The 27,159-nt window shown below is 47.9% G+C and overlaps 1 protein-coding gene across 2 annotated transcripts; it reads left to right on the top strand.

Annotated features, from left to right (window-relative positions):
• Positions 1–27,159, top strand: LOC122380090 (ester hydrolase C11orf54 homolog). Of its 2 annotated transcripts, XM_043362908.1 has the most exons (7): positions 1–242; positions 1,805–1,903; positions 12,692–12,867; positions 13,279–13,437; positions 13,737–13,833; positions 14,380–14,546; positions 26,870–27,159. In XM_043362908.1, the coding sequence occupies exons 1-7, from the start codon at positions 161–163 to the stop codon at positions 27,041–27,043; spliced, it is 954 nt and encodes a 317-aa protein (XP_043218843.1). In that variant the 5' UTR covers positions 1–160; the 3' UTR covers positions 27,044–27,159. The 2 variants fall into 2 exon arrangements, with proteins under 2 accessions (XP_043218843.1, XP_043218844.1); XM_043362909.1 differs by lacking the exon at positions 1,805–1,903 and having other exon boundaries at positions 19–242.

Here is a 27,159-nt window from a genome sequence, read left to right as displayed (position 1 = left end):
TTTGGGGCGGGACTGCGTCTGCGCGGGCGCCGGGAGGGCGGGGCACCAAGGTCGGAGCCCTCGTCGGTGTCCCGGCGGCGACCCGCGCCGTGCTGTGGGCCGTGTGAGCTCCGGTCGGCAGTAACGCAAGGATAGCTCGGACAGACTCAGTACAGTCACCATGGCGACCACCCTGGACATGGAACAGCTGACGGTGAAGTGTCAGAGCCTGTACCAGCCCCCGCAGATTGAGCTGGCCGTCGGTGAGTACTAACTGATGAGTCACACCCCCGAGACGAGACGAGACCCTGTTGAACTCGTGCCTGCTGGCTGGTCCCCGTCCGTACTCCCTGGCGCGGCGGCTCGTGGCGAGCGGCCTCCGGCCCTACTGGCCGACGATCGGCTCACTGAAACATTCAGCGTACCTTATCGGCCATCCGTTCGGCACCGCGGTTCGAGGTTCCGGACAGCAACCATCGTCCGCATCCACCCCGGGCACTCCGAGACGGTCTTTGACACACACAACGGACGTTGGTTAGCCGCCGAACAGCCAAATTCCTGTGTCGAACGGTTCAATTGTAATCCTCATGAACGTTATCAGCATTGACTCATTTTTCGGACACCTGTGGGTACTGTGGCGACCAGCCCCTTGCAGCTGCCGAATCCGTCAAATGCTTCCCACGGACGCTGCTGCTGATGCATGCATCAAGCTGTCCAAAAGTCCGCCAAGTTTTCCTTTGTCTTTAGGCATACACTTCCTCCAACAACGACGCACCCCGCCGCTTCAATAGAACAAACAGGTGTATGCCAGTGCCCAGTACCTACAAGAATTGTCATTTTCTTGCTTTGACAGACAATCATAACAGGTGCCGATAGCATCTTTAGAAAAAGAGCTGGTCAAATCTGAGTTACCTGCGGAAACCAACAAGGATTCAACCTCTAGACTGAAAGCCTGTGGCCGCGATCTTATAGCGCTGAGCACAGCTGTCTGCGCATCAAGAATGTTTCCTGGAATGTTACCTGGATATCGTAAAATACTTTGATGCCGTTGTCGATAGGTAGTATCTTTTTTGGCATGATCGGTCATCCTTTGTCCAAAACTGTGGGTATTTGTGCCTTCTGAAAACTATTTAGTTACCATGTCTTGAGCTGTGCATGTGTTTATCTATATGTAGTCACATCAGGATTAGAGTACAGTTGACTACAGAATGATGTTCCACTCTTCAGAAGCTATCAGTTGACTCAGACTGGAACGCTAAGTTGTGCCATTTATTTAAGTAAGCGTGTCTTTTGTGAGCATTGGGTCACAGCATTTAACTGTGATCGCAGTTAGTTTGATGCGGCACAGCCAATCATCCCAGGCAACTAATTGCCTGTGAAAGTGGAACATCACTTTGTGGTAAACTGTACATGCCTTCGCATATCTTTAGACCTATCTATCCCTATCATTAGGTGCCGGCCTATTTATAAAAAGGAGGATACTTATACATTTGCATAGCGCTGCCATTGTGAGGAAATACAGTTATTTCATTTTTAAGGACCGTGACTTGAACTGGAACAATCACAGTTCTATCCATTTGATGCAAAAACGAACAAAAAAGGGCAAAATATGTTATATGGTAGTGTGAGGAAACATTGTGGTTAAACGTGTAGGTTTAGAGTCGTACCGAACCGATGTGTGCAATTTAAATGCTTTACATGAAAATAAATGCATCGTTTGGTATCGGCGATGTATCTGAAAACTCATTCTTTGAAATGTATCCAAAGTCTTCATGTCAGATAACACTGGATCAGCTGACCTGGGCTACTGCTGGTGTTTCCACAGTTCTGCAGTCGGCACTGCGGAAGAATTTCGCCGATGCCACCGTGCGCGTGGTCGACTGCCCCGACCTCACTCAGAGGCCCTTCAACCTGGCGGCACCGGGTGAGTCCACAGGCACACACAGACCACAGTCCAACGGACGGGTCAAAGGGGCACTCGAAACAACACAGGGACCTCCGAGGACAGGTGGGTGGCCCGGCCGGGCTTCGTGGTATCGGTAGGCACACAACATTATAAGGCTCGGTTTCACATAAAGCGACTTCCATAGTTTATACTTCATAATTCTTTTGGGCCGGGGTTGATTGAGACATCCGGTAATACGAACCAACACTATCGAATTACATCTGTGAGAGGTTTTATCGTGGAAAAACAATGGTAGGTTCTGTGAGCGTTAAACGTGCTTTATTTCTGGTTTATAATTAGTGCGAAAATGCCGTCTAATATATCTGCTTCAATCATCAATGCCCAGTACTCATGGATGGCATACGATTGTTTCGTTATTCCCATGAAAGTATAATTTGAAAGCATTTTTGGGTTCAGCCTCGGCGCTCCTAACGCGACTTTATCCTGCTGGATCTCGCCATCTGATATCTGGGCATGCTGTTCCGCACTGCAATAACGTCGTGCGGCGCAGTCTAGCTCACAGGCAGTCCGCCTCGTGGAGTGCGTACGGCCGTAACCTGTCTTGCGGCGCCACGGTAATTTTTCTAGCTTTGCGTCGATCTTTATGCATGAGGTAAAATCAAAGCCCTAGTAACGATGCCTATATGCGTGAAGTCGTGTCAGTTAAGTGTTTTGTCGCATTTCTTGCGTGCCATATCGGTTTTCACGTCAGGTATTCGAGTGTTTTATATTCGAGCGGTTGATTCCGCTTATTTTCCCGAATCTTTTAGGTAAAATGATGGCAAATTGATGTATTAACACATTTGCATTGAATATCGGCAAGGTTATGCATAATTAGGTAGACGTGACAAGTACCACGAATAAAAACTGTTTAACCCTCGCTGGCCGAGGGGGGAGGTGGGTGCCCCCCCCCCCCCCCCCAGGGAGTTTTCGCGATAACTCAGAACACACCGGCGATAGACAGCCGAAACTTGCCATACCTAACCTTTGATTCAAGCCGGATCTTGTGACACCAACCGCATTTTCAGGTCAGGTCAGGTCGCTGACCTATGACGTCATACTCGTAAGTGAACCTCTGCACGGTCCTCATAAGTCGTCGCAACGCCCTCAGTGCCAGAGCAGCTTTCACAGGGAGATGAAACTTACAGGACTTAGTATCCTCCAGAGGTCTCACAACATGTATATCTCGGATTTTTCCTGAAAGTCACATGAGGTCAGGTCGGTCACGTGACCTCAATATTGGGGAAAATGGGGAAATGGGGAAAATGAAAACTACTATTTTGGCGCCGGAAACGATCTCAAACTGTCAAAAGCACACAGAATCGTGAATCGTGATCTCATGCACTCCTTTTGCAACGTTAACCTTACGCGACATCATTCATTACGTCACTAGGGTCATAAAGAGTTTTTCTTCAATAACTCCCATTCAAATTGAGCTTGCGAATCGGGAAAGCCACCAATGGACTCAAAAAGACCTGTCGAATCAAATGATACGCAACATGACCTCCAAACAGCTTCGTGACCTGGGGGCTCTGCCCAAACTTTGACCCGAGGTCAACACTCAACACCTTAAGTTGACCTCACCCGAACAAAACGTACCTACATATACCATTCGACGCGCCTGAGCAAGCCGAACACGATGATGCCAAAATCGCGGCTCTACGGCCGTTTTTTTTTGAAAAGTAATTTATCAGAAATCTAGCCCATGCCCTGGGCCACTTGACCTGACCTCAGAGGTTACCGGCTGACCTGAGGCCTTAACCCGCGCACCGACTGCGCCAACTTAGTACCGCCAACTCGGATGACCGCCCCCCCCTGAGATCTCGAGAACGGAGCAAGGTAGCGACAAGCGGTAAACAGCATGGGATACGCACGGACAAGGTCTACAATTTTTACTAAGGTCATTTTCAGGTCAGGTCAAAGATGACGTCACAGGGGTCAAAAAAGTCAAAATGGCGGCGCTAGATATGGAGAGTTTTTCTCGAATAACTTTCGAACTAATCAAGATAGGAACAAACTAAGGGCATCATCGTGATTCTCTCGTCAATCCGCATCGAATGGTATATGTATATGTTGATCTCGAAAGGTCGAGGTCAAAGGTTGACCTCAGGTCACGTGACCTCGAGGTCATCATGTATATCAATCGATGCGCCTCGACGAGCTGAACACAATGAGACCATCCGCGCGGCTGTATCGTGTTCCTGTACGGAGTTATTGGCAAAAAACCTTTGGTGACCTTTGATGACGTCACATGACCTTACAGCTGCCCAACAACAAAACAGACCTCAAGGTAGTGAAGGTTGATCGTATATGAAGTCATGTATGGTTTATAGGGCCATTCCGACCCGTTTTAGTGGTAAAAACAGGGAGTTGATTTTTCCCCATTGACTCATAATGGGGAGGTCGAGAAATTGACCTGACCTTAGGTCATCAATATCAAAATTCCGAGATATAAAAAATGTAGCTACTAATGACCTTATAACATCCTGCGACTTTCAAAGGCCTCCGACATCTCCTGTAGCTCTGCCACGGTAACAAAGTTGCAAAAAAGTGACTTGAGGTTGGGTCATTCAAAGTGACCTGGTGACCTGACCTTAAAAGTTAGGAGGTTCAAACTTGCACACCATGTGTAAAATTGATGAGAGAATAGTCGTACAAAATTTCGCGGTGCGTAGCGCCGCGGTTTTCCCGCTTTTCGCGAAAAAACCTAAGGGCGGGGGGCGAATATCCGCCCCCCCCGTCGGTGCGTGGGTTAAAATCGGGTACAAGTCGCTGCGTCTCGTAGCGGCGCACATGCTTGTTTTTCTGCGAGGCTATAACTCCATCAAGGGCGAAACGGCGGGGGGGGGGGGGAGGGAGGGGGGTCGTACCAACCCCCCCCCCTCGGCCGGCGTGAATGTAGAAAACCAGTAGGTCCGGCGAGGAACCCGCGGCCTGATGGGGGGGGGCATTTTGCCCCCCCCCCGCCCTGTGGTTTTTCCTGAATGGCGAAAAAACGCTAAATTTTCAGCACCTTTTGAAACATCAATTTGACACTTTTATACAAAATGTCAAGTCATAGGTCATCTTAGGTCAGGAGTTATTGAGGTCAAACTGAGGTCATCCTCGAGCAAAAATGAGCAAAAAACATGAGGCCTTGAAACGCTGACAAAAGCTACAGCTAACGAGCAATTTCAAAGTTATTTATATGGTCGTGTAGAGAAAAACGGCGCTACAAAACTGCTATCCCAGCTTTTCAAACTTATGTGATTTTGACCCCCCAAAAATCAAAAATATGATTTTTTGATAAAATAGCAAAAAAAAATCCCAAAAGTTTTCTGAATTTCGAAAAAACGGAATATATGTAATAGTCCTTACCCTCTTCTATCTACATACCGAATTTTAGATCGATACCTCCTTCTTTGGCCAAGTTATAGCGAAACAACTGCTCAAAATTGATGACGTCAAATTTTTGACTTGATTTTTAGCAATTCTAGGCCACGTAGCGCAAAACAAAGACCTTCATTAGACTCCCCGTGACGAGCTGCATCGAATTGATACCCATTTTATGCAAAAATATTAAGTTTGAAATTTGACCTTATTGGCCTTATTGACCTGAGCTTCACCAGAACATAACCTAAACTGGCCCCATAGGTTGCCTGGCCCATATACCTAATCGCATTTGTCATATAAAATGAACCATAAAACATGTATCACATAATATTTTCATATTTTGACCATCAGTGACCTGACCTCTGTGACCTGACCTGGTATCAGTGACCTCAAATAGCAAAATACGTATTTTATGGACAATGCCCCACCGATGATTTTGAATGACATGCATTTTACTCGATTTTACAACGTATTTCTTGAAATGTCTGTAAACGGTGAAAATTCGACATTTAACCTGACCTGTGACGTCATCGGTTAGACCGAGGTCAAGGAAATTGGGTCACAAGGTAGTTCCTTGTTGGGGCTATCCAACGCCGTTTGCCGCTTGTCGCTATGTTGCGTGGTTCTCGAGATCTTAGGGGGGGCCAAAATGCCCCCCATCAGACCGCGTTGCTCGGCAGACCCCATCAGGGCGAGGGTTCATAACGACGGAACATGAACAGTGACTGAACACCCTTGCCGCTAAGCGCTGGAGCCTGGAATTATCGTTGGTACGGTTTGAACGCATCTATCAATATCAACATTCGATTCCATTTCATTGTTATTTGCATTGTAATGTGAGTTGTCCATTGATGGTTATGGACACTTCTTTATCGCCTTATGTTTACTTCCGCCTTTCAAATCCATGCGTTGTAGTGAAATGCAGTATCCTGTATCATTCAATATCCGCAACATTCGCCTAGCGGTGAGCAGGCTCCTTCGCCCATTGAGCGGGATTGACCTCGTTCCCGTGCAGTTTTCACGCACGCAGGCCTACGCACACCCCGCTGGTGTCAGTCAATGTTCTGACACACGAGCAGGCGGTGACGCCAGTCCACCGTCTGCGGAAGTAGGTTTAGGCGTACATGTACATGATACCTACACCTACACTGTGGCACAATCGTCTGGCCCAGCGCTCGTGCGGAGACAACCTCGTGTCTGGCCTGCGCGAGCCGCGGCCAACGCTGATGGGTGACTGACCTCTGTGATATGGCGGCTCCACACCCAGACTAGCGACACGACACTACATAAATAGACAAACTCCGTGATATATAGGTATGCATAAACATTATATACAGGGTGATCCAAAAAATTTGGAACCCCTAACTTAAAATGTATATAAGTCTGAAAGTATTCACTTAATTGACAAATTGCGAACACCATTAGAAAGAGCATTAAATTCTCTATAAAATCACGTCAAATTGGTGCATGTATGCTTGTAAAGCATTGGCGCACTATTAGCTTTTGGAATGAGCGTCAGAAAACTGAGTGAAACGAAATCGTCAAATGTTAACAATGCGCTGAAATCTGTTAGCACTCTATCTGTTGTCTTTTTGCGAATAAAACCACATCCAAATTCAATTTTATTAAATAAAAGTTTACACAGAAGCACACAGTAGAACAGTTACACGCGTCCTAGCTTCCGCAGTTCATCCCAGCATGTGCTCAACGCGAGCTCCGTGGGCCGTCACGCAGGCCTGCAGTTGCTTGGGGACAGCTCCGAGTCCGACTGCGCGCGTCAGCAGTCTCTGGGACAACTGGTCCCAGCAGGCCGTCAGCCTTTCCTTTCCTTACAATAGCACGTGAATGAGCTATTTTTATTTATGAACCTCCAACAAGCGACATGTTCAGAACAGCAACGTCAATCATTGATTTGCGCATAATGTTCAAAACCGTTTCACTGAGTTTCGTGACACAAATTTTATAGGCATATGTCTAGGGCAATATTTATAGTAATAATTAATTACAACCAACTTGGTTTTATAGAAAATTGAACGCTCTTTCTAATGGTGTTTGCAATTTGTCAATAAAGTGAAAATTTTCTGATTTACAGACATTTTAAGTTAGGGGATCCAATTTTTTTGGATCACCCTGTACATGTACAGTATGTCTAAAAAGAATGTACCGTCGCCACTACGTGGCGCTGGTGTCGCGAGCCGGTAGTTGGCTGAATCCGCACCAGACCACACATTCCCAAGCGCTAGGTGACAGCTGCGCAGCGGCCGGTAGTAGCGTAAGCCCGAACCTTCGTGAAACGACCCCGGGGGGGGGGGGGAAGGGAGAGAGGGAGGGGAGCGGGCGGGGCAGCGCGTGCTGGGAGGGGTGCTCCGGCAAGCTGGCAGTTGTCGCGGCCAAAGGTCAAGGGGTCACACACCAAGCGAACGGACGCTGATGTGGGTTCGTGGGGATCGTGAGCTTGTGTGTGGTAGGTGCGTCTTGCGATCAGCGATGCACAGGTGATACGCCATGGGTCTAAGCCAAATGATTCGGGGGAGAGCTGAAGAAAAATACCTGGTTAACTACGGCGAATAATGGTGCTGAAAAATGGAAAGTATGGGTCAATGCAAGCCTTCATGACTATACCTAAACTTTTCTGAGGGCGCAAAGGCCAGCATTGAATAACGACATCCGGATCGAAATTAGCAATGATTTATAATTACATGCCGAAGTAATAGCGTTGCAAAACCCACCTAGTAAATTGTCAAATCGGATTCATACCGACTTGAATTAAACTATCCTAAATTAAATTGTATATAAGATCTCTATGCTTTGACCAGCTTCGTGACCTGACGGGCTGTGACCTGACCTTGACCCGAGGTTAACACCTTAACTTGATCTCACCCGAAGAAAAAGTATACCATTCGACACGCCTGAGCTAGACAAACACGATGCTGCTAAAATCGCGGATCTGCGATCATGTTTAGCGAAGTTATTTACCAAAAACCGAACCTGTGCCTTGGGCCACTTGACTTAACCTCAGAAGTCATCGGCTGATCCTGGTCCGTAAAATCGGAGACCAATCGCTGCATTTCGTAACGACGCGCACGATCGTTTCTTTCGTGAGGCTCTAGCTCATTAAGGGGCGAATCGGCAAATGGGGTTGTTCCCTCACTTCCAACCCCCCAACGCCCCCTCGGTATTCAGAAAACCTGAAGGTCCGGTGAGGGTTAAAACGTTGTTCCTGAACGAGGAAGAAATGTAAAAGTCAAAGCTCTATAGACGTCCTGTAAAAGTGGCCATAATAAATAAATTGGTTAGAGATAATATACTTTTTAAACGACTTCCTCATATAAAATCGGGTGCTGGGACCAATCTTATAAACGCTTTAGAATGGACAGGGCGTCACTGGCTAAAGTTTGGGTGCAGGAAACGGCTATTAAATGCAAAATGATTTTCATGCATTTCAGTCAATTGTATATTGCCGGTCCCAGTGGCCGAGCTAAAAAAGTTTGGTAGTGTTTTGCATCTTTTACGCCCTAAGAATTGAAACTACACCATCTATTGAAGTGGGCGGGCTTATTTGAATGGGAGGGCGCATTATGCGTCAATCGTGTGCTTTCGTTTGTTTTGGACTGTATTTTACGACATCCACTGCTGGTATCACTATTAATATTATTTAATGCCGTGAATACGACAGCATTCCATTTATAAGATTGGGCCAATGGAGTCGCGCCCTGCGAGCTCGGTTTTCCGCTCGGCCGCTACGGGCCGAGGAAGTCGGTCTTCGCCTGAGGGCAGGACGGAGGTCAGCGAGGGAGGGCGGGGTCAGCCAGGTATCGCCCAGTGCCGAGCAGATGCCGCTCCCTCCCCTCTCTTCCCCTCTTCTCCCCTCCCCACCTCTGTATAGATGGGGAGGGACCGAACTGCCAATGACATGCGAGCGGTCAAGGCCGCTCGCGCGGCAGCGACCCTGGCGGCCGGGTGCCGCAACTGGGATTCAGCCAAGTTACCGATTCGCCTCCTGTGGGAGAGCCAAACCAGGGGACATACTTTTTAGACATACTGTACTGAGAGCTCAGAGCGACATACAAAGCAGCGAGTCGTCGGCACAGTCCGAGGCCTATAGGTATTCGCATAATAAATTCAACCGTATCCATCATTCTTAATTATCCAATATGTAATAATTGACTGCTGACCAATGACCGTGGTTGTAAGCGTCGCTATGCTGCTAGCTGCTACCATGTATGTACTTTGAAATTGTTTTCGAGGATAAGTAGGTAACAGACCTAGCAAATTGATGTCATCTTCCTAATCATTTTATTTTTCTGAAGCCTGAACAGGATCGGTTGTGACGCAGGTACGCGACGGAGTGACGTCTTCGATTTTTTCCTGGTATACCTATCGGAATAAAGTCGAACAAACAGGAATAACCTTTCCGAGAACTTCGGCTGTTTCGTGACGAAACCTGATTGGGTAGTTGTGATGCAGCTGAAAATCGGCTGTAATAATAGCGTGCATAGTTGGGGGCCATATAAGGATGGATAATTGCTTCGTATTGTTATGAAGCCGCAAGTAATTGCAATGACTCATCGTCGATTTTGGTTTCGATGTCCTGGATACACGTCAGGTAAAGAAAGTTTACTTGTTGAGGGGCTCAATCTTTGACATGGAGTATCGCGCATCTTTGCGCGATGATTTCCAAGCGCCTGTTAACACAGCCTTTGACCTTGGGAGCACAAAAATGTTTTATGCTTATTTTTGTTTGTGTTTTATGTGAATTGTGTTAATAAAAATGTATGAAAAAAACAGCCTTTGACCTTTTGTTTGTTTTGCCGAAATAAGAATAGGGGAAGGAGGGTGAATTGCGCCACCTTAAGGAAAAACGCTAATTGTAAGAAAACCGCTGGAGATATAAGCATGCATTGGTGACCATTTCAAAGAGGAACTCATTGGCTACGATTTAAGAGCCTCCCGATCAATTAAGAATGTTTCGTTTGCTTCTGACAGCTGCTTTTTCAGAAACATGTAAAAGGGCGCATTTGCCAACAACTGCTGTAAATTGCGCCAGGGGGATGGCGCAATTAGAACCCAATTGCGCCCTATACTTTAACATGGCTAAGCGAATGAGACGGAATGCATACACCCCGGCAGTCTAATGTCATTGCGGCTTACTTTAACATTCATAATGTTATTCACGCTGGTTAAATAATAAATGTAGGTGTAAATCGCGATGTTTTTTTGCCCAGGTAGATAACTTTACATGTGTTCGTACGCTTGTAAAAGTGCAACGAAAACTTTACTGTAACCGACTAGATATATGTGAACGTATGCGCCTATACGGTTATATTTCCAATCGTTTCTCTCAAAATCAATAATTTTTATTGTTTCGACAGTTTTATGACATCAGTTTTTACTTTTTTATCATAGCTGTCACCTCTCACGCCTGAGTCCATGTTGAAAATGTCGTATTTTGTCAATTACACAAGTTCGTAGCCTAAATGGCAGCTGCATTATAAGTTTGACGAGAGAAATAATTTGCGGACTGACGACAGCGGGTTGCTCCCCTGCCTGACATTAAACTCCTTCTTTATTGCAATCAGCTAATGATGCATTCATGCTGTCGTGATATACAACAGCTACACCATTATTCTATTTGCGCCCCCCTGGCGCAATTGCCATGGGCGCAATTAAAATTGAGGTACTTTTTAATAAAAGCGTGGAAGTTATCATAAAGATGTTGAAGGAAATTAACTGTTTTAGTGAAATATAATGAAAAAAGGGTTTTTCTTTCTAAATATCACTCTGAAAATCACACAAATATCACACATTTTTATAGCCAACGGTTCAAAACACTGCAAAAAAGCTAAGAAAACGCCGTAACATCTTTGATGGCGTAATGAGCCTTGCTGATTGGCTTCCTCGGGGAGCTTGGGCCATAAAAGGAACTATCCAGTGGGGAAAATAATGTTTTCGAACACAAAATTCAAAACATGCCATTGAATCCGTGGGAATGTTGGTGGGCGCAATTGGTTAGGAGGGCGCAATACACCCACTTTCCCCTAACTATCACGTATTAAAACAAGGGCTGCACCCAGGCATCGGTAGGATTGTGATTGCAGGATTGCAAAATCCTGATTGCATTCCAGGGGCGCGGGAACTACTTTCCGACTGGGGGGGCACACCATAATAGAGATTAACCTAGGGTACCCCCAAATCTAGTTTTCTCACCGGTTTTAGGCCACTTATTTTTCACCCCTCGGCTTTTTCAACAAAAAAAGAAAACATTTGCAAAAAAAGTGTGGTATTCCGTCTCAAAGCTGTGGGGGCACCGCCCCCACGGCCCCAGAGTTGGGGGGGCAAGCTGCCCCCACTGCCCCCCCGGCTCCCGCGCCTATGTTGCATTCCTTTTTGGTGGATTGCACCTGGATTTGAAATCCATTCCAAAAAACAGGATTTGATTGCGGATTGGATTGCATCATACTTCCATTTTTTGGAATCCAATCCGGATTGTGTTTGATTAGTGCTTTGAAATGGTTTGTTGCGATTGAAAATTATTAGATCGGCTTCATCGGCTTAATGTAGGTACTTTGCTATCAAGGGCTTTACATCTAAACTTGAAATAATTTAAACGCTTTTAATTTAAACGCTCAAAATAATATACGCTGATGAACTACATAGGAAGGGCAAAGTTACGTATTTGAGGGCGAGTTTCAGAAATATAAAACACTGGTTGGGTAGAGGTTTCAATGTGGGGGTGTTTGAGGCAAAAAATATTTCCCATAAAATACCTGTGCCTTAGATAGGAATTACTCGCAAGACTAGGTACTAGAAATGGGTGATTTGGGGATGGAGGCACGGCCCTATCCCTCCCCCCGCCCCCCTCCCTCCCCCAGATCCACTAGTGCACATAATAATACAACAGGATTGCAAAAAAGGATTGCGGATTTGGTCTCAATCCAAGTGAAAAAGGGGATTGCGGGTAGGAATGAATCCACTTCGGCACTAGGAATGTGGATTGGGAATGCAATCCTTTCAAAAAGGATTTTACCGATGCCTGGCTGCACCACACATAAGCTCCGTTTCCCTGACATCTTCAGATGGGCGGTGGCGTTTCCTTGACCGATCCTAACCAATCGCGCCCAAAACGGAAATATATATGAACCGAGATTGGTCGATAGTCCACGGGACAAACCTAGCGGGAACGGTCTGAATCAAGGCCATATATAGGGTCTGAATGAAAAGGGATCGCTGCAGGTCACAGCATATTGAATTAACGGCTTTACCGAAGCCAAGAGCCATTAGCTAGGCCATAACTCGGTCCGCTGCTGTGTGCCCGTCTGACTGCTGCTGGTGTGTGTGTGTGTGTGTGTGTGTGTGTGTGTGTGTGACCGGCCGGCGCGGCGGCACTGTCGGCAGGTCTGTGCGGCTCCCCGCGGGTGGCCGAGGTCGGCGGCGTGCCCAACCTGATCCCGTCGCCACGCCGGGAGAAGCTCTACAGCCTGTGGCAGGTGCCGGCCGCCTGCGGCCTGCAGCACGGCATGCTGCTCGGCGCCGGCGCAGGGCCCTGGCCGCACGTCGGCAAAAACTCCGAGGTAACAATCGTGCATCTGCCGATCAGTCCTTTATCAGACCGAAAGACATTTTCTTACACCGAAAGGCCTAAAAAGTATCTCATTTCTCGTTGCGCTAGGTATCCTATTTCTTGTTCAGAACGTAATAGCTAGATTTGGCGTGTTTGGCAAATTGTACCTATTATTTGAAATATGTGAATTAATTTTGATATTTAATAAAACCAAATTTAAAATATAGCTGCCGTCTAGTGACCAGTCGAGAACAGAACTTAGTCCCAGGCTCCCAACGCAAAACATGCCAGTCACAGACGTTTCAAATGAAAACTCACTTGCGGCATTGAATAAGCGGCTTTTACTTTCTTCGTCTTTGCCAGTTCCGATATCACATACCCACACATGACCGATTGACTATTTCACGCGTTTCCCAAACAGATGATTCCGAACCTGTCCATTACGGAGGCGGGCCGGTGCAACAAGAGTCACGTGGTGTCTGTCGAGGAGGGGGCCATGGTGCAGACCCGGCTACCCGCTGACGAGGCCCGCTCCGCGCTGCTCTGCAACATGTTCGTCTCCAAGGGGGAGCCCGGGAAGGTGAGGTGGTTGAATAAGGTCGCCTAACTATGTAGTGGACGGCCACCTTTAGACAACACGGTGGCGTAGGGCATCAAGTGTTGACGGTGAGCCGGTGACGAAAGAAGTTCTCCGCAACGGGCCCCTTAGGTTTAAAAATTGCAGCTGAACCATTTCAGCTGTGATCCAATTACTTTGAAAAACTTGCACTTCAACTGTCTGAGGAGGAATGCCAAATGCGGTCGTCGTTATGTTTCCAACAAAATTAGATGCTTATAAATCGACGATACATATCTAACGGCATCTAATAACGGTTCCAGGTTTTTGAAATTGTTTGCGAGAAACGGACTGGAGCGGATAACTTCATATCCTGTCTCCGGAAAGCGTTACAAGCCAGATACAACGAGCGCACTGTTGGTATGTAACGAGGACATTGCGTGAGGACATTACGTTGCATGCACGTGGTGTAATCAACGCAATAGTAACGCATCGTGCTGCGCAGATCTCGCTTACATAACTGCGCTAGATTGGGGTCGTCAGTAGCTTTCCATATCATAAGCCTAATTTTCCTTGCATTGTTCGTTATAACATCCGGGCTAGAGTAGGACAAACAGCGCTCGTTTGCTCAGGTCGATGTACATTGTTGATCCTACCTGGCGGGAGGTGGCACTATAAACACATTTTTAGGCAAACATCCGACCGATGGCTGCCCTTCCCCCGTCCTCATGGCAGGCCCTCACAGCGAATTTTCCAAACATCGGTCAACCAAACGTTTGCATTGTTATGGCCTGCTGTCTACGCGTCGTAGTAACGAATCTTTTTTTAGATCCGCCGGCTAAATATAAATATTTTGATAATCTATTTCTAGACTTATTCATACTTCGGGTACAAGCTGTGACCAATCGCTCTGAGTGGTCCAAAATCTAACCGCTGTCCTCTCAAACCCAACCTCGGCACCCACAGCGATGGGAGGCGTCTTCCTAATCGAGGCCGGCAAGGCGAAGGTGCACGTGATGCCCGACTTTTGCGCCACGCCCATCCGAAACGACGACGACCTGAACAAGTGGCTGCGGTTCTACGAGGCGTCGGCGCCGCTGGTGTGCTGCACCAGTCTCCTCTCCACCGATCCGGTACGGTCTCAGACGTCATCACTTTCTTACACAACTTACCCTCTCAAACATGAGCAAAACACTATCGATAGATTCGGCGCCGCCTGGGGTCCTGGATTTCCACGCCCTGCTGGGGATGAGGGAAGGTGTGTTTAAACATCCCTCCTTCTAACTCGGCTTGTGGGCCACGTAGCGATACGGATAATACGGCGTTCGAAAGATCGTTAAAAAACTTCCGTCATTTTTTTTTTGGTCAGGTCAGAGGTCAGGTCACCAGAGGTCATTGAGGGCCAAGTTTCGCCGAGTTTCAGGTCGATTGTCGATAATTTTCAACAAGCCGACGCGTAACTCGAAAACTAATAGATGTACAGCTCCCCGGAAAAACGCATTTGATAGCCCTATTAACGCTTTTTCTGAGTATTTCCCTCAGATTTGACCTAACGTCAACGATTTTGTCTGCAGGGGGCAAAAACTGATAAAATAGGCAACTTTGCGGAGTTTTTCTGCAACAACTTTTGACTCAAACGTTACACGAGCTTACTTTTACCGGTATCGTGCTCCTCGCATCAAGACGCATCGAATGAACCATTACTTGACCTTGAAAGGTCAAGTTGAAACTTTGACCTCAGGTCAAGGTCATGATGACCTTACTGGAAAGGGTTATGTTGCATATCAATCCATCCGTATCGTTAAACGTAACACATCTAAGGCGTTTTCATCGCTCTAGCATGCCTCTATCAAAAATTGTTCGCGAAAAAACTGTTAGATACCATTGTGACCTGAGATGACCTCAGCGGCATAACCAGAGGGTCACTGGTGCCATTTTTATGTTCATAGTGTCGTAGTTACTACACCTTTTTGCGTTAGCTTTTGACCATTGGGCAAAACATTTGTACACATTCGCCATATAGGTGGCGCTACAAATGGTCCGTTGGTCACAAAGAATCACCATTGTGCAAAACTATTCGGCGATCTTCCTCTATAATTCGACATTGAACGAATGGTTCAACATTGTGCAAAACAAATCGTTAATGGTCGAAACTATTCGTCACATGCCGAGCTGGCTCGCTCAATGCCCGAAGTCTGGCGAAGTGTCAAACTGTTCACATCGCTCATTTCAGTGTTCAATCTGTTTTGCTGAATGGCTGAAATGAAACACATGACGCCGGAATAGTTGTGCTCAATGCCGATTGTCGAAATGGCTCCTCAAACAGTTATGGCGAATGGTTGAATTCAAATGCAAAAAGGTGTATTAACTATGCAGTTTGTAAGGATAGTTTTCGCCTGGAGTGGACACTGTTAAAGGGACCCTCCCACCTTAACATTAGATTTGAGTTGAGATAGCCAAAATGGGGTCCCTGGCTCACAATTACCGGTTTCGCCACTCACAACATCGAGAAATGCCTTAAATCGGAAATATTGAATTTCAAAATTGCAGCATTTTGATTCAGAGGCGCTAATGCATTGGAATACCCCTCTGAATGTGTGACGTCAGTGCAGATATCTAACGATTTTTAAATGTTTGACTAAAACGTTTTGTAGCACGCGGTGGTATATGCTGCTTTGCGCGCAACAAGTGCCGCACTTTCAGCTGCCAAACTATTGCTTCCAAATAAAGTCGCCAGAAACAGCGGAGATCCCAAAAAGTAAACAAAAGTAAAAGTCTAATATCTTGAAAACCGGAGAATATTTTTCGGTGAAATTTGGTAGATATTTGTTTACGCTCTTTCTGAACTGAGCGACATCACTTTCATGCCAATTCATAAACTTTTTTGAAGGTGGGAGGGTCCCTTTAAGGGCGACCCGGAACGGCGCACATGTCCGTGCACTAACTAATACACTATTGCACAACACACTGCTCGAAAATAATTAAGTATAATTTGCAAATTTTTGCATGATTATTGACGTGTACTGCTGAACATTTTCATGACATATCTATGATAGACATCGCTCAAAACAAAAAAGAGAACTATGCAAAAAGTTTTGTTACCGGTGCTTATGTAAAAACATTACATAAGCACCAGTTGCTAGAAATGTGTCAAGAGGGCACATGTGCGTCGGTTATGCTGTATTTGGTGCGGGTACCAGCTTAAGTAGGTCTAAAATGTCATTAGCGTGCCAGTGCAGATCGGTCGCGAGTGCGACTGGCCATCGGTCAGTCCCGGATGCTTCGTGACCGGGGAGGCGGCGAATGCCAGGCTCGTGAGTGTACTGCGCCGGTAGTTGACGCGGCCCGGATCCGCGCGCCGCTCGGCGTGACCGATAATTGGAGCACTCCCAGCGAGCGGCGAGCGCGCGTCGCGTGACATATTCAAATCCGTGTTGTTCTCTGGGAGGCCGGCATGCGGCGAAATTCGTATGAAGGGCGTGAAGGAAAATTTATTGCTATTTATATGGCGATGCACAATGGCTAAAATTCCCACTTGTAATTGATCACTGAAAACAATGTTCGGGAATCTCGAAGTTAGACAATAGAAAGTCTCCGTTTTAAATGCATTTTGGGGAGCAAAGACCATCTGTGTACAACGTACAAACTGTCAATGATACCTAAGGGTTTCAAGTGGTCGGTTTATACGCAGATTGTTACCAGCAATGTGTATTAACCCGCGCCTGCTGGGGGGCGGGGGTGTTTGAACACCACCCTGTTTTTTTTTTGCGAATAGCGCAGCCGCTTTTGGCACACCTATCATGCGTCTATTTTACACATGTTGTGAAAATTTCAGACCAAGGTCATTCAAGGTCAGGTCACCAGGTTACTTGAAGTGAACTCACCTAAAAAAGTTTCGATGTCTGCCATACATAGCTACACCGAGTGACTGATCGCTTTGAAACTTTCAGCGATTGCTAAGGGCAATAGTACGTACAAAATGTATATCTCAGAATTTTGATATCGATGACCTGAGGTCAGGACAATTTTGCGATCTCCCCAATCCCCATTATGCCATAAGTCAATGGGAGAAAAGTCAATGGGTAAGTCATTGGGAGTGTCACCGTTAGCCGTTAAAAAATATGAAACTTAATGCCGCAAATGCACTTTCGAAATCAATGTTTATTTTGGTACAGGCTTGATCCACTTCGCTCCTTGATCGAAATGAAAAACACCGTTCCAAAAGTCGCACATTGCGGCTAACGAGAGAAAATAAACTAAGAAATAAGTTGAAACATAAAGATAAACCTTTCTTGAATGTCACTTTGACACTTGTTAATCAGTGAATGCATCGTCCTTGGCTTTGCATATTTACTTTCACTGTTTCAGAATGAGCTATAATAATGACCCCGTTTCAATCAGTTTCTCATCCAAAAGCCCCCTTTTCCTTAATTTTCTAAGCACAAAAATATGACAACAATTTCGTTGCTAGGCAACAAACGCACAGTACCCCCCGGTCGCGACATCCTCCCCCACCAGTGTTCACAAGGGGGAACACGAAACATGTCACTCGCGATACAGGCCACACGTTCCTGACACCCCTCGGTGTCTTTCACTCTGCACTTAACGACCACACCGTGTCAGCTCTGAGCACTAACGGCCCATGCCGATTCTGTCACGGCTCGCGTTGACCTTACGCAGGTCACAAATGTGGGTGCTAGCCACGCGGATCATTATCAATGTCTTCGAACACAGAACGTACCCCCTCCATCAAGATCAACATTACTTTCACGGTTCGTCTCACATGAGCATCACATATTGGGCCAGTTGGCCGTGCACCCCGTCGCACGGATTCTCCGATGATTCCGATTTAGAGGCTTAGTTGAGACTCTCCAAGAGACACAACTTCGTTGTCGGGCGAACATACGTCCCACTCTTTGTCTTCACTTCCGCTGATCTGACTCCTCCGTCAGAGCCTGGGTAGACTCTTGTGATGCGTCCCAATTCCCAGTATCCTCTAGGACTCTGACTGTTGACGACCAAAACTACGTCGTCTATCTGCAGATTCTTCTTCTCTGTCTTCCATTTCTGTCTGTTTATCAGCGTAGGAAGGTACTCCTTGAGCCACCTTTTCCACAGATGTTCAGCGAGGATCTGTACTTGTTGCCATCTCCTCCGTCCAACAACATCAGCATCAGCATCATTGAATACCCCTGGCGGTAGTCCTTCTCTTCCATCAGATGAGCCCAACAAGAAGTGGTTGGGCGTAAGAGGTTCGGGGTCTTGAGGATCACTGCTAATGTAGGTCAGAGGACGGCCGTTGATCATGAATTCGACCTCCGCTAGGGTCGTCTGAAGAACGTCCTCCGAGACGCATTTGTTTCCTAGAACCACTTTGAGGGAGCGCTTCACCGAGGCGATCAGACGCTCCCATGCACCGCCCATATGCGGGGCGGCTGGCGGGATGAACACCCACTGGATGTTTCTCTGACTCAAGGCATCGGATATCTGTGCCTGATTCCAATGTTCGATGGCTTCTCGCAGTTCTCTTTCGCCTCCGACTAGATTAGTGCCATTGTCCGAGTAGATAGTTCGAGGTCTACCTCTTCGTGCGATAAAGCGGCGCAAGGCCATGATGAAGCTACTGGTGTCCATCAAAGCAGCTAGCTCCAAATGGATGGCCCGAGTGGCGAGACATGTGATCAGCAGCACATATCTCTTTTCTGTCTTTCGAAACTTCTTCACCGTCAGAGGTCCGAAAAAGTCGAGTCCGACTGTGCTGAACGGACGTCTCATGTCTAGACGGGCCTCTGGCAAGTCTGCCATCCTGGGTGGCTGAGGCGAGGCGCGGCGGTTACGGCAGAATGCACACTTCCACAGGTGCTTCTTCACAGCTGACCGCATCCGTTGCACCCAGTACTTCGATCTCAGCTCACAAAGTGTTCTTTCCAATCCCCAATGCATGACTCGCTGATGTGCATCGACAATGACCAGTCTGGTGATCTCACTCTTGGCGTCAAGAATGACGGGGTGTTTCGTGTACTCGTCTAACGAAGTCTTGCTCAGGCGCCCACCAACTCTCATGAGGCCGTGTTGATCTCGGAATGGAGACAGGTGGTCGAGACTAGCTTGTTTCATGCAGGTTTCTTGATCGTCCTTTATTATGCTGATTTCAGCCGCATCAATTTCTGCGCTGCGTAGTGGACCATCAATGACTTCTGTGCCAGCAACCTTGCTCTTCACGTTGCTGATGAATCGCCTTATCCATGCGACAATGCGTCTGTAACGAGTCCATGAAGAGAACCGCGCCGGGTCTATGAGCTGGGACAGTAGAGAAGTGATCTCTTCTTTTGGTGAACTAGCATGACTTGTCGCACAGATGGCTGCTGACCTCTTGACTTCTACACAGTCTGGACTGATGTCTCCTACGTCTTCTTGTGGTGGCCAGTGCTCTTCTTTGCTTTCTAGAAACGCTGGGCCTAGCCACCACTCTTGCTGGTTTTTCAACTCTGACAGAGACTTTCCTCTTGAGCAGAGATCTGCCGGATTTTCTGAGCCTGGCACGAAGCGCCACTGATCTGGGCTTGTCGTGTCGTGAATCTCAGATACACGATTCGCCACAAATGTGTGGTATCGCCGACTTTCGTTCTTCAAAAACTGCAGCACCACTTGACTGTCTGTCCAGAAGACGATTCGCTTGAAGTTGTAGTTCATTTCCCTTTTGATAAGACTGGCTACTCTTGTTGACATGACGGCACCTTGCAGCTCAAGTCGGACTATCGACAGCTGTCGCAGAGGTGCGAGCCTAGTGCGAGCCATCACAAAGCGACTGTGATAGTAGCCGCTGGACAATACTCTGATGTATGCTACGGTACCGAACGCTAATTCGGAGGCGTCGCTGAACATGTGCAGCTCGTACTGAGCGTCAACTTCTTGTTCCGGCGCGCCATACCACCGTGGAACACATGCGTCCTCAACATGCTGAAGCTCTTCTTGCCAGCGTCTCCAGATATGTAGGGTTTCTCCTGTGATTCCTTCATCCCAGCCTAGCTTTCTTTCCCAGAGACTCTGGATCAGTTTCTTCGCCACTAGTGTGTAGGGCGCCACGATCCCTAAAGGATCAAACATAGACGCGACTTGCTTCAGGATTCCTCTCTTCGTCGGCGGCACCGCGACTACGCTACACTTGACGGCCAGGTAGTCGTCCTGCGGGGTCCATTTGCATCCTAAAACGCTGCAGTACGACTTGCCCGACGAGTCTATCTTCAAGACAGCTCTTTCATCAACCGGGACTTCAGCCAGCACCCTCTCCTCATTGCTCATCCACTTCGTGAGGCAAAACCCTCCTTTGGCGAGGATGCTGGAGACTTCTCTTTTCATATTGAGTGCAGCTTCACTGGAACATTCTGACTTGACGAAGTCATCCATGTAAAAGCTGGTCTGAACCGCTTTCTTGGCTGCTGTGGACTCTTCTGTGCCAGTGCAGCCGTCTTCTGCCGCTCTCTGTAGTACAAAATTTGCGATCGCTGGGCTGCACTTCGCGCCAAATATTGCTACTTGCATTTGGTACATATCAGGCTGTCGTGTGGTGTCAAGGTTTCGCCACCAGAAACTTAATGCTGGCTGGTCTTCCTGGCGAATCCTGATCTGGTGGAACATCTTCTTGATGTCTGCTACCATGGCAGTCTGTTCCTCTCTGAAGCGGAGCAAAATTCCAACCAGATTCTGCAGCATGTCCGGTCCCTTCATCAGCTCACTGTTCAGGGACACTCCCAGGTGTGTCGCTGCAGCATCAAAGACTACCCTCAGCTTGGGTTTATTGGGGTTTACTACCGCGTGATGTGGTAGAAGCCAGCGCCTTTTCAAACGCTGATCGGCTTCTTCTTGAGACAGCTTGCGTGCGTGCCCCGCTTCAACATAAGCTTGGAGCTCGGCTTCATACGCCTTAGCCTTTTCCGGGTTACGTAACAAGCCTTTCTCAAGGCTCTGAAGTCTTCTCATGGCTGATGCTCTGTTGTCAGGCATTCTCTGATTTTTGCCTTTCCAAAGAAGTCCTGCTTCGTATCGGTCTCCGCATTTCTTCACTGATGTATCTAGGAGACGCAATGCCCGCAGGTCTTCTGCTGAAGCTTCCCCTTTGAGCTCAACTTTCGTGCCAAATGAATCAGTCTTCCACCACTCTTCGACACACTCTCCGAGATGCCTGTCTTCTGTTCCGCACGGTGGATGAACATCACCTCTCTGGTTTGAGGTGGGACGAAACCAGCGATCGTGCCGGTCAACGTCCAGCCAAATGCCGTGCGCACCGCCACCGGTTCTCCTGCTCGTCCAACTTTGGCTTCGCGTTGAAGAACGGCTTCAAGGACATTAGCGCCTAGAAGCACCTCCACTGTTCCCTGTGAGCAGTCAGGTATGTTTATGCCTTGTAGATGCTTCCAGTCATCTTTCAATCGTTTAGGAATGTGCTGTGCTCGGACGTTTACTCGCGGCACAGAGAACGCTTCAGGAACAAGGATCTTGCGGTCAACATCTTGACCTTCGCACAAAGGACTCAGAGTCAGCTGGACCCTTTCAGACCTCTTGGTACTTCCTCGTCCTTCAACATTTTCGATGCATAGCGACTGCGCTTCGCCTGAAATCTTCACATCTCTGATGATTGCTTCCGAGCATAAGCTGGTCTGAGATCCTGGATCTAGCAGGGCCAGCGTGTCTCTAAATCTTCCATCTTGGCCGTGCACTCGAACGGGAACTATCTGGAGAAGCGTCATTCCCTCTGCTGGTCGGTTTCCCGTTACTGCGGCTATGACTCTCTGGTCACCACCGTGAGGCCTTACACGGTGACTGCCGTGCAGCATCTTGTGGTGTTTCATCCTGCACCCGTCTATTCCACACTTCTTAGAAAAGACACAATTTCTGCTCATGTGGCCTTTCTTTAAGCAGATGAAGCACATTCCTGAGCTGAACACTAGCTCAGCTCGGCCATTGGCGTCTCGCGCTCTGAATGCTTCGCAGTCCTTCAAATGATGCTTCCCGCTGCAACACACACAAGTGTCAGAATCGAGTGAGGCTGTAGTGTTTGTAGCCAGTGTCGCCAGTGTCTTTTCTTTTGTCTTTTGATGTTGTGCTCCAGTTGCTGGTCTGGACTGCCAGGCGCGTTTTTTGACTTGATCAGTGTCTTGAATTGTCACGGCAGTGAGCTTCTGAGAGATCCTCACTTGTTTTGTGAGCCACTGGTCGAAGTTGATCAATGTAGCTCGGGCCGGCTCCATTTCAACGACGTGTGCGCTCCAAACGCGCTTCATTTCTTGCGGCAACTTCTCCACTATTCTACGCAGGTTTTCTGTGCTTTGAAGGTCTCCTTCGTACTTCAGGTTCTGAAGAACTGTTACGGCAGAGTGAACAGCTGAGTGAAACCGTTCCAATCCTTGCAGATCTAGATCTGCTGGCGACGGGCATGCAAAGATAGCCTTCATTTTCGCCTGCACAATGTCCTCTTGTCTGCCAAAGCGGTTTTCTAGCGCGTGCAGCGCTTCTTCATAGAGAGTCCCTTCGTAGAGCATCCCACTGATCAGCTGCTGCGCCGGACCCGTTACTGCGTTTTGTAGATGCGCCATTTTTTCAGTGGAGTTTAAGGTTGCTTGATCGTGCACCAATGTTCGGAAGAGCGCGAACCATCTTGGCCACTCTCCCGGACTACCACTGAAGTTTGGCAGCGTGATTCTTGGGAGACTTCTTGCGAACAGAGATTCAGATTGCGTTGGCACAGGACGGGCGCTGGACGGCAGAATAGGCACATGCACTTCAGGGCTGTCATCTTCAGACTCCTTTTCAGCTGGGGAATCGCCTTCGGTTTGAGCTCCTTGCTCTTCAACTGCGGATGCCTCACCATCAAAATCCTTTCTGCGGTCCCAGCTGAACTCACTCTCAGCAGCTGCGGTAAGGCGCGCTTCTAGCCTGGCTAACTCTTCGGCATCTTTAGCGGCTTGAAGCTCATTTTTTCTTCGCAACTCTTGTTCTTCCCTTTCTCTCAGGTGTCGCCGCTCCAGAAGCTTACGTTCCTTTTCTTTCACTTGAAAAGCAATGTCAGCGCTTCGAGCAGCTAACGAGCTGCTGGACTGGTGAGACTGAATTGAGCCCGACACTATAGATGGTGTTTCACCTTGTCTGGATTTCAAATATTCTCGTATGCATTGATATGCTTCGTCGTGTTGCTGCTCTGCAACCTTCATGTAATCGACCGCTTCTTGAACAAGTGCTTCATCTTCTGCTATTGCTTCTTTGAGCTCTTCGTTCACTTCTTCTAAAGACTCAAGTGCAGCGTCCAGCTCCTTAAGCATGTCGACCAGCTGCGTCCTAGAGCCTCTATTTTCAATCATTACTAGGGCTCGTCTTCTTACTCTGGTGAGATTTGACAGCATCCTCCCACGCTTCCTTTTGAAATCAGATGCTGACATGATTGGTGCAAATAAATCAGTGTATCTTAATCAAAGTTGATAACTTGAATTCAGACGCTACATTGGTTTGCATCATGCTACTTTATATCTGAGCAGCTTCTCTTAAACTTATGCTGTGCAGTTCATCTTAGAGTTTTGCAAACATTTTGGAACTGTCACCGTTAGCCGTTAAAAAATATGAAACTTAATGCCGCAAATGCACTTTCGAAATCAATGTTTATTTTGGTACAGGCTTGATCCACTTCGCTCCTTGATCGAAATGAAAAACACCGTTCCAAAAGTCGCACATTGCGGCTAACGAGAGAAAATAAACTAAGAAATAAGTTGAAACATAAAGATAAACCTTTCTTGAATGTCACTTTGACACTTGTTAATCAGTGAATGCATCGTCCTTGGCTTTGCATATTTACTTTCACTGTTTCAGAATGAGCTATAATAATGACCCCGTTTCAATCAGTTTCTCATCCAAAAGCCCCCTTTTCCTTAATTTTCTAAGCACAAAAATATGACAACAATTTCGTTGCTAGGCAACAAACGCACAGTACCCCCCGGTCGCGACATCCTCCCCCACCAGTGTTCACAAGGGGGAACACGAAACATGTCACTCGCGATACAGGCCACACGTTCCTGACACCCCTCGGTGTCTTTCACTCTGCACTTAACGACCACACCGTGTCAGCTCTGAGCACTAACGGCCCATGCCGATTCTGTCACGGCTCGCGTTGACCTTACGCAGGTCACAAATGTGGGTGCTAGCCACGCGGATCATTATCAATGTCTTCGAACACAGAACGTACCCCCTCCATCAAGATCAACATTACTTTCACGGTTCGTCTCACATGAGCATCACATATTGGGCCAGTTGGCCGTGCACCCCGTCGCACGGATTCTCCGATGATTCCGATTTAGAGGCTTAGTTGAGACTCTCCAAGAGACACAACTTCGTTGTCGGGCGAACATACGTCCCACTCTTTGTCTTCACTTCCGCTGATCTGACTCCTCCGTCAGAGCCTGGGTAGACTCTTGTGATGCGTCCCAATTCCCAGTATCCTCTAGGACTCTGACTGTTGACGACCAAAACTACGTCGTCTATCTGCAGATTCTTCTTCTCTGTCTTCCATTTCTGTCTGTTTAATCAGTGAATGCATCGTCCTTGGCTTTGCATATTTACTTTCACTGTTTCAGAATGAGCTATAATAATGACCCCGTTTCAATCAGTTTCTCATCCAAAAGCCCCCTTTTCCTTAATTTTCTAAGCACAAAAATATGACAACAATTTCGTTGCTAGGCAACAAACGCACAGTACCCCCCGGTCGCGACAGGGAGAAAACTGAAATGCGCCGCTTTTGGACGAAAGCCATTATAAACACTCCCAAACACTAGGGTAACAGTAACTTAGACACACTGAACATGAAAATGATATCAGTAACCCTGTTTATGCCCCTGAGGTCATCTCAGGTCACGAATGGTATCTAACAGTTTTTCGCAAATAACTTTTGATAGAGGCATGCTAGAGCAATGAAAACGCCTTAGATGTATTCAGCTCGACGATACGGATCGACTGATATGCAACATGACCATTTTCGGTCAGTAATGACCTTGACCTGAGGTCAAATTTTCAAGTTGACCTTTCAAGGTCAAGTTGTAGTTCATTCGATGCGCCTTGACGAGAGGAACACGATGCCGGTAAAAGTAACCTCGTGCAAGGCTTGGATCAAAAGTTATTGCAGAAAAACTGTTTCCGCAAAAATCGGCTATTTGACAGTTTTTGCCCCCTGCAGGCAAAACTGTTGACATCAGGTCAAATTTGAGGAATTACTCAGAAAGAGCGTTAATAGGGCTATCGAATGCGATTTTCTACGGCGCTATAGCTCTATTGGTTTCCGGGTTATGCGTTAGCTTCTTGGAAATTGTCGACATTCGACCTGAAAATCGGCGAAATTTTGCCTCTGGTGACTTGACCCTTGACCTGACCAAAAAAGTGGCCAATGTGATTTCGTCATTATTTTTTTGGCGCTCTTTCGAACGTCGCCTTCCGCGTATCGCGTATCGCTACGTGGCCCAGGAGCCGAGTTAGAAGGGGGGGGGGGGGTGTTCAAACACCCCCCAGCAGGGCGTGGAAATCCAGGACCCCCAGTGGGGCGCGGGTTAAGCAAAGCGGCGTTTACGTGGGCGTCGCTTACGTCAGCGTTCTGATCGGACATTTAGACAGAATTTTATCTAATGAAGCTATCGAGCTCAGCAAGCATGTCTTTTGTAGGTATAGGTTAAGCTCGAGTGTTTTAATGGTCAAATCGACTGAGCTGGAGCCTACGCTAAGTGATCTTGCTGAGTAGGTCCTCATCCCTACAGTCTGATGAGGCAATTCCGGGTATCGGGATAATTTAGATGCCACAGTAGGTACCTATCAAAATTGTGCACGGCCTTTCCCATTGAACTTACTGGCTGCAGCTGCTCCCGCCGCAGGGCTTTTCCAACCTTTGTCGCCTATATCGAGCACCGGAGCGACTCGAGCCCGGGCCCTCACCACCGGGTCTACCAACTAAGCTACGGAACGGAATTCGGATTTTTATCCACCCTTTTCCGAAACATTTCCAGGTCGGTTTCGGGTTTAGTCCCACAGCAGCCTGTAAAACTTCCGCACAATTCTGCAGCGAATAGCGATGCACCCTGCGCGTCTTTGTTGGCTGAAGCGACCGCTACCGACCCTGCGTCGCCGCGGGTTCCGCTCGCCGCGCGCTCCATGCCAATGACCACTAACAAGGAAACTGGCACCGGCCGCGCGCCGCCCGTCCGTCGCACCGTCCCTTTCCCGGTCCGATCGGTCCAAGTAGTGACCGTCCTGACCGCTCGGACCGCTTACGCGGAAAATAGCGGCTGAGGCCTTGCCGGCGCGTTTTTCGCGACCGCACAAGGTCGTCTAACGCCGCGTGGGGCCGGCTACATCCGCGTATGCACCGTCATCCTCCGTGATCGCGCCGCTCGCCGGCCGCGCCGCTGACCGCTCTGGCACCCCTCGGCAGGGCCTGGACTTCCGTCTGGAGCACACGCACTGTTTCAGCGAGCACGGCGAGGGCGGTCACTACCACTGCGACACGACGCCGGCCGGCGTGCGCTACCGCGCCTACCTGCAGCTGGCCGAGAGTGCCGTGCGCATCGACGCGCCCACAGAGACCCACCAGATCGGCCGCGACTAGCCGGGCGCGCCGCCGGAGCCGACTGGCAGCGGACCAGTCTGGCGGCCGCTCAGATAACGGCAACACGTATTTTTGGTATTGTACTGTTTACATGCAAATATAGTAATGGGAAAGTA

The sequence above is a fragment of the Amphibalanus amphitrite genome, unplaced genomic scaffold, assembly GCF_019059575.1.
Source record: "Amphibalanus amphitrite isolate SeventyFive unplaced genomic scaffold, NRLGWU_Aamphi_draft 000091F_arrow, whole genome shotgun sequence".
Taxonomy (NCBI): Eukaryota; Metazoa; Arthropoda; class Thecostraca; order Balanomorpha; family Balanidae; genus Amphibalanus; species Amphibalanus amphitrite.
Note: the sequence above shows the minus strand (reverse complement) of the source record. Positions and strands in the feature narration are given on the sequence as shown.

Coding starts and splice junctions, on each gene's coding strand:
- LOC122380090 (XM_043362908.1), top strand. CDS start 161: ATGGCGACCACCCTGGACATGGAACAGCTGACGGTGAAGTGTCAGAGC. Junction 13,438..13,736: donor CCAAGGGGGAGCCCGGGAAG/GTGAGGTGGTTG, acceptor TAACGGTTCCAG/GTTTTTGAAATTGTTTGCGA. Junction 14,547..26,869: donor GTCTCCTCTCCACCGATCCG/GTACGGTCTCAG, acceptor ACCCCTCGGCAG/GGCCTGGACTTCCGTCTGGA.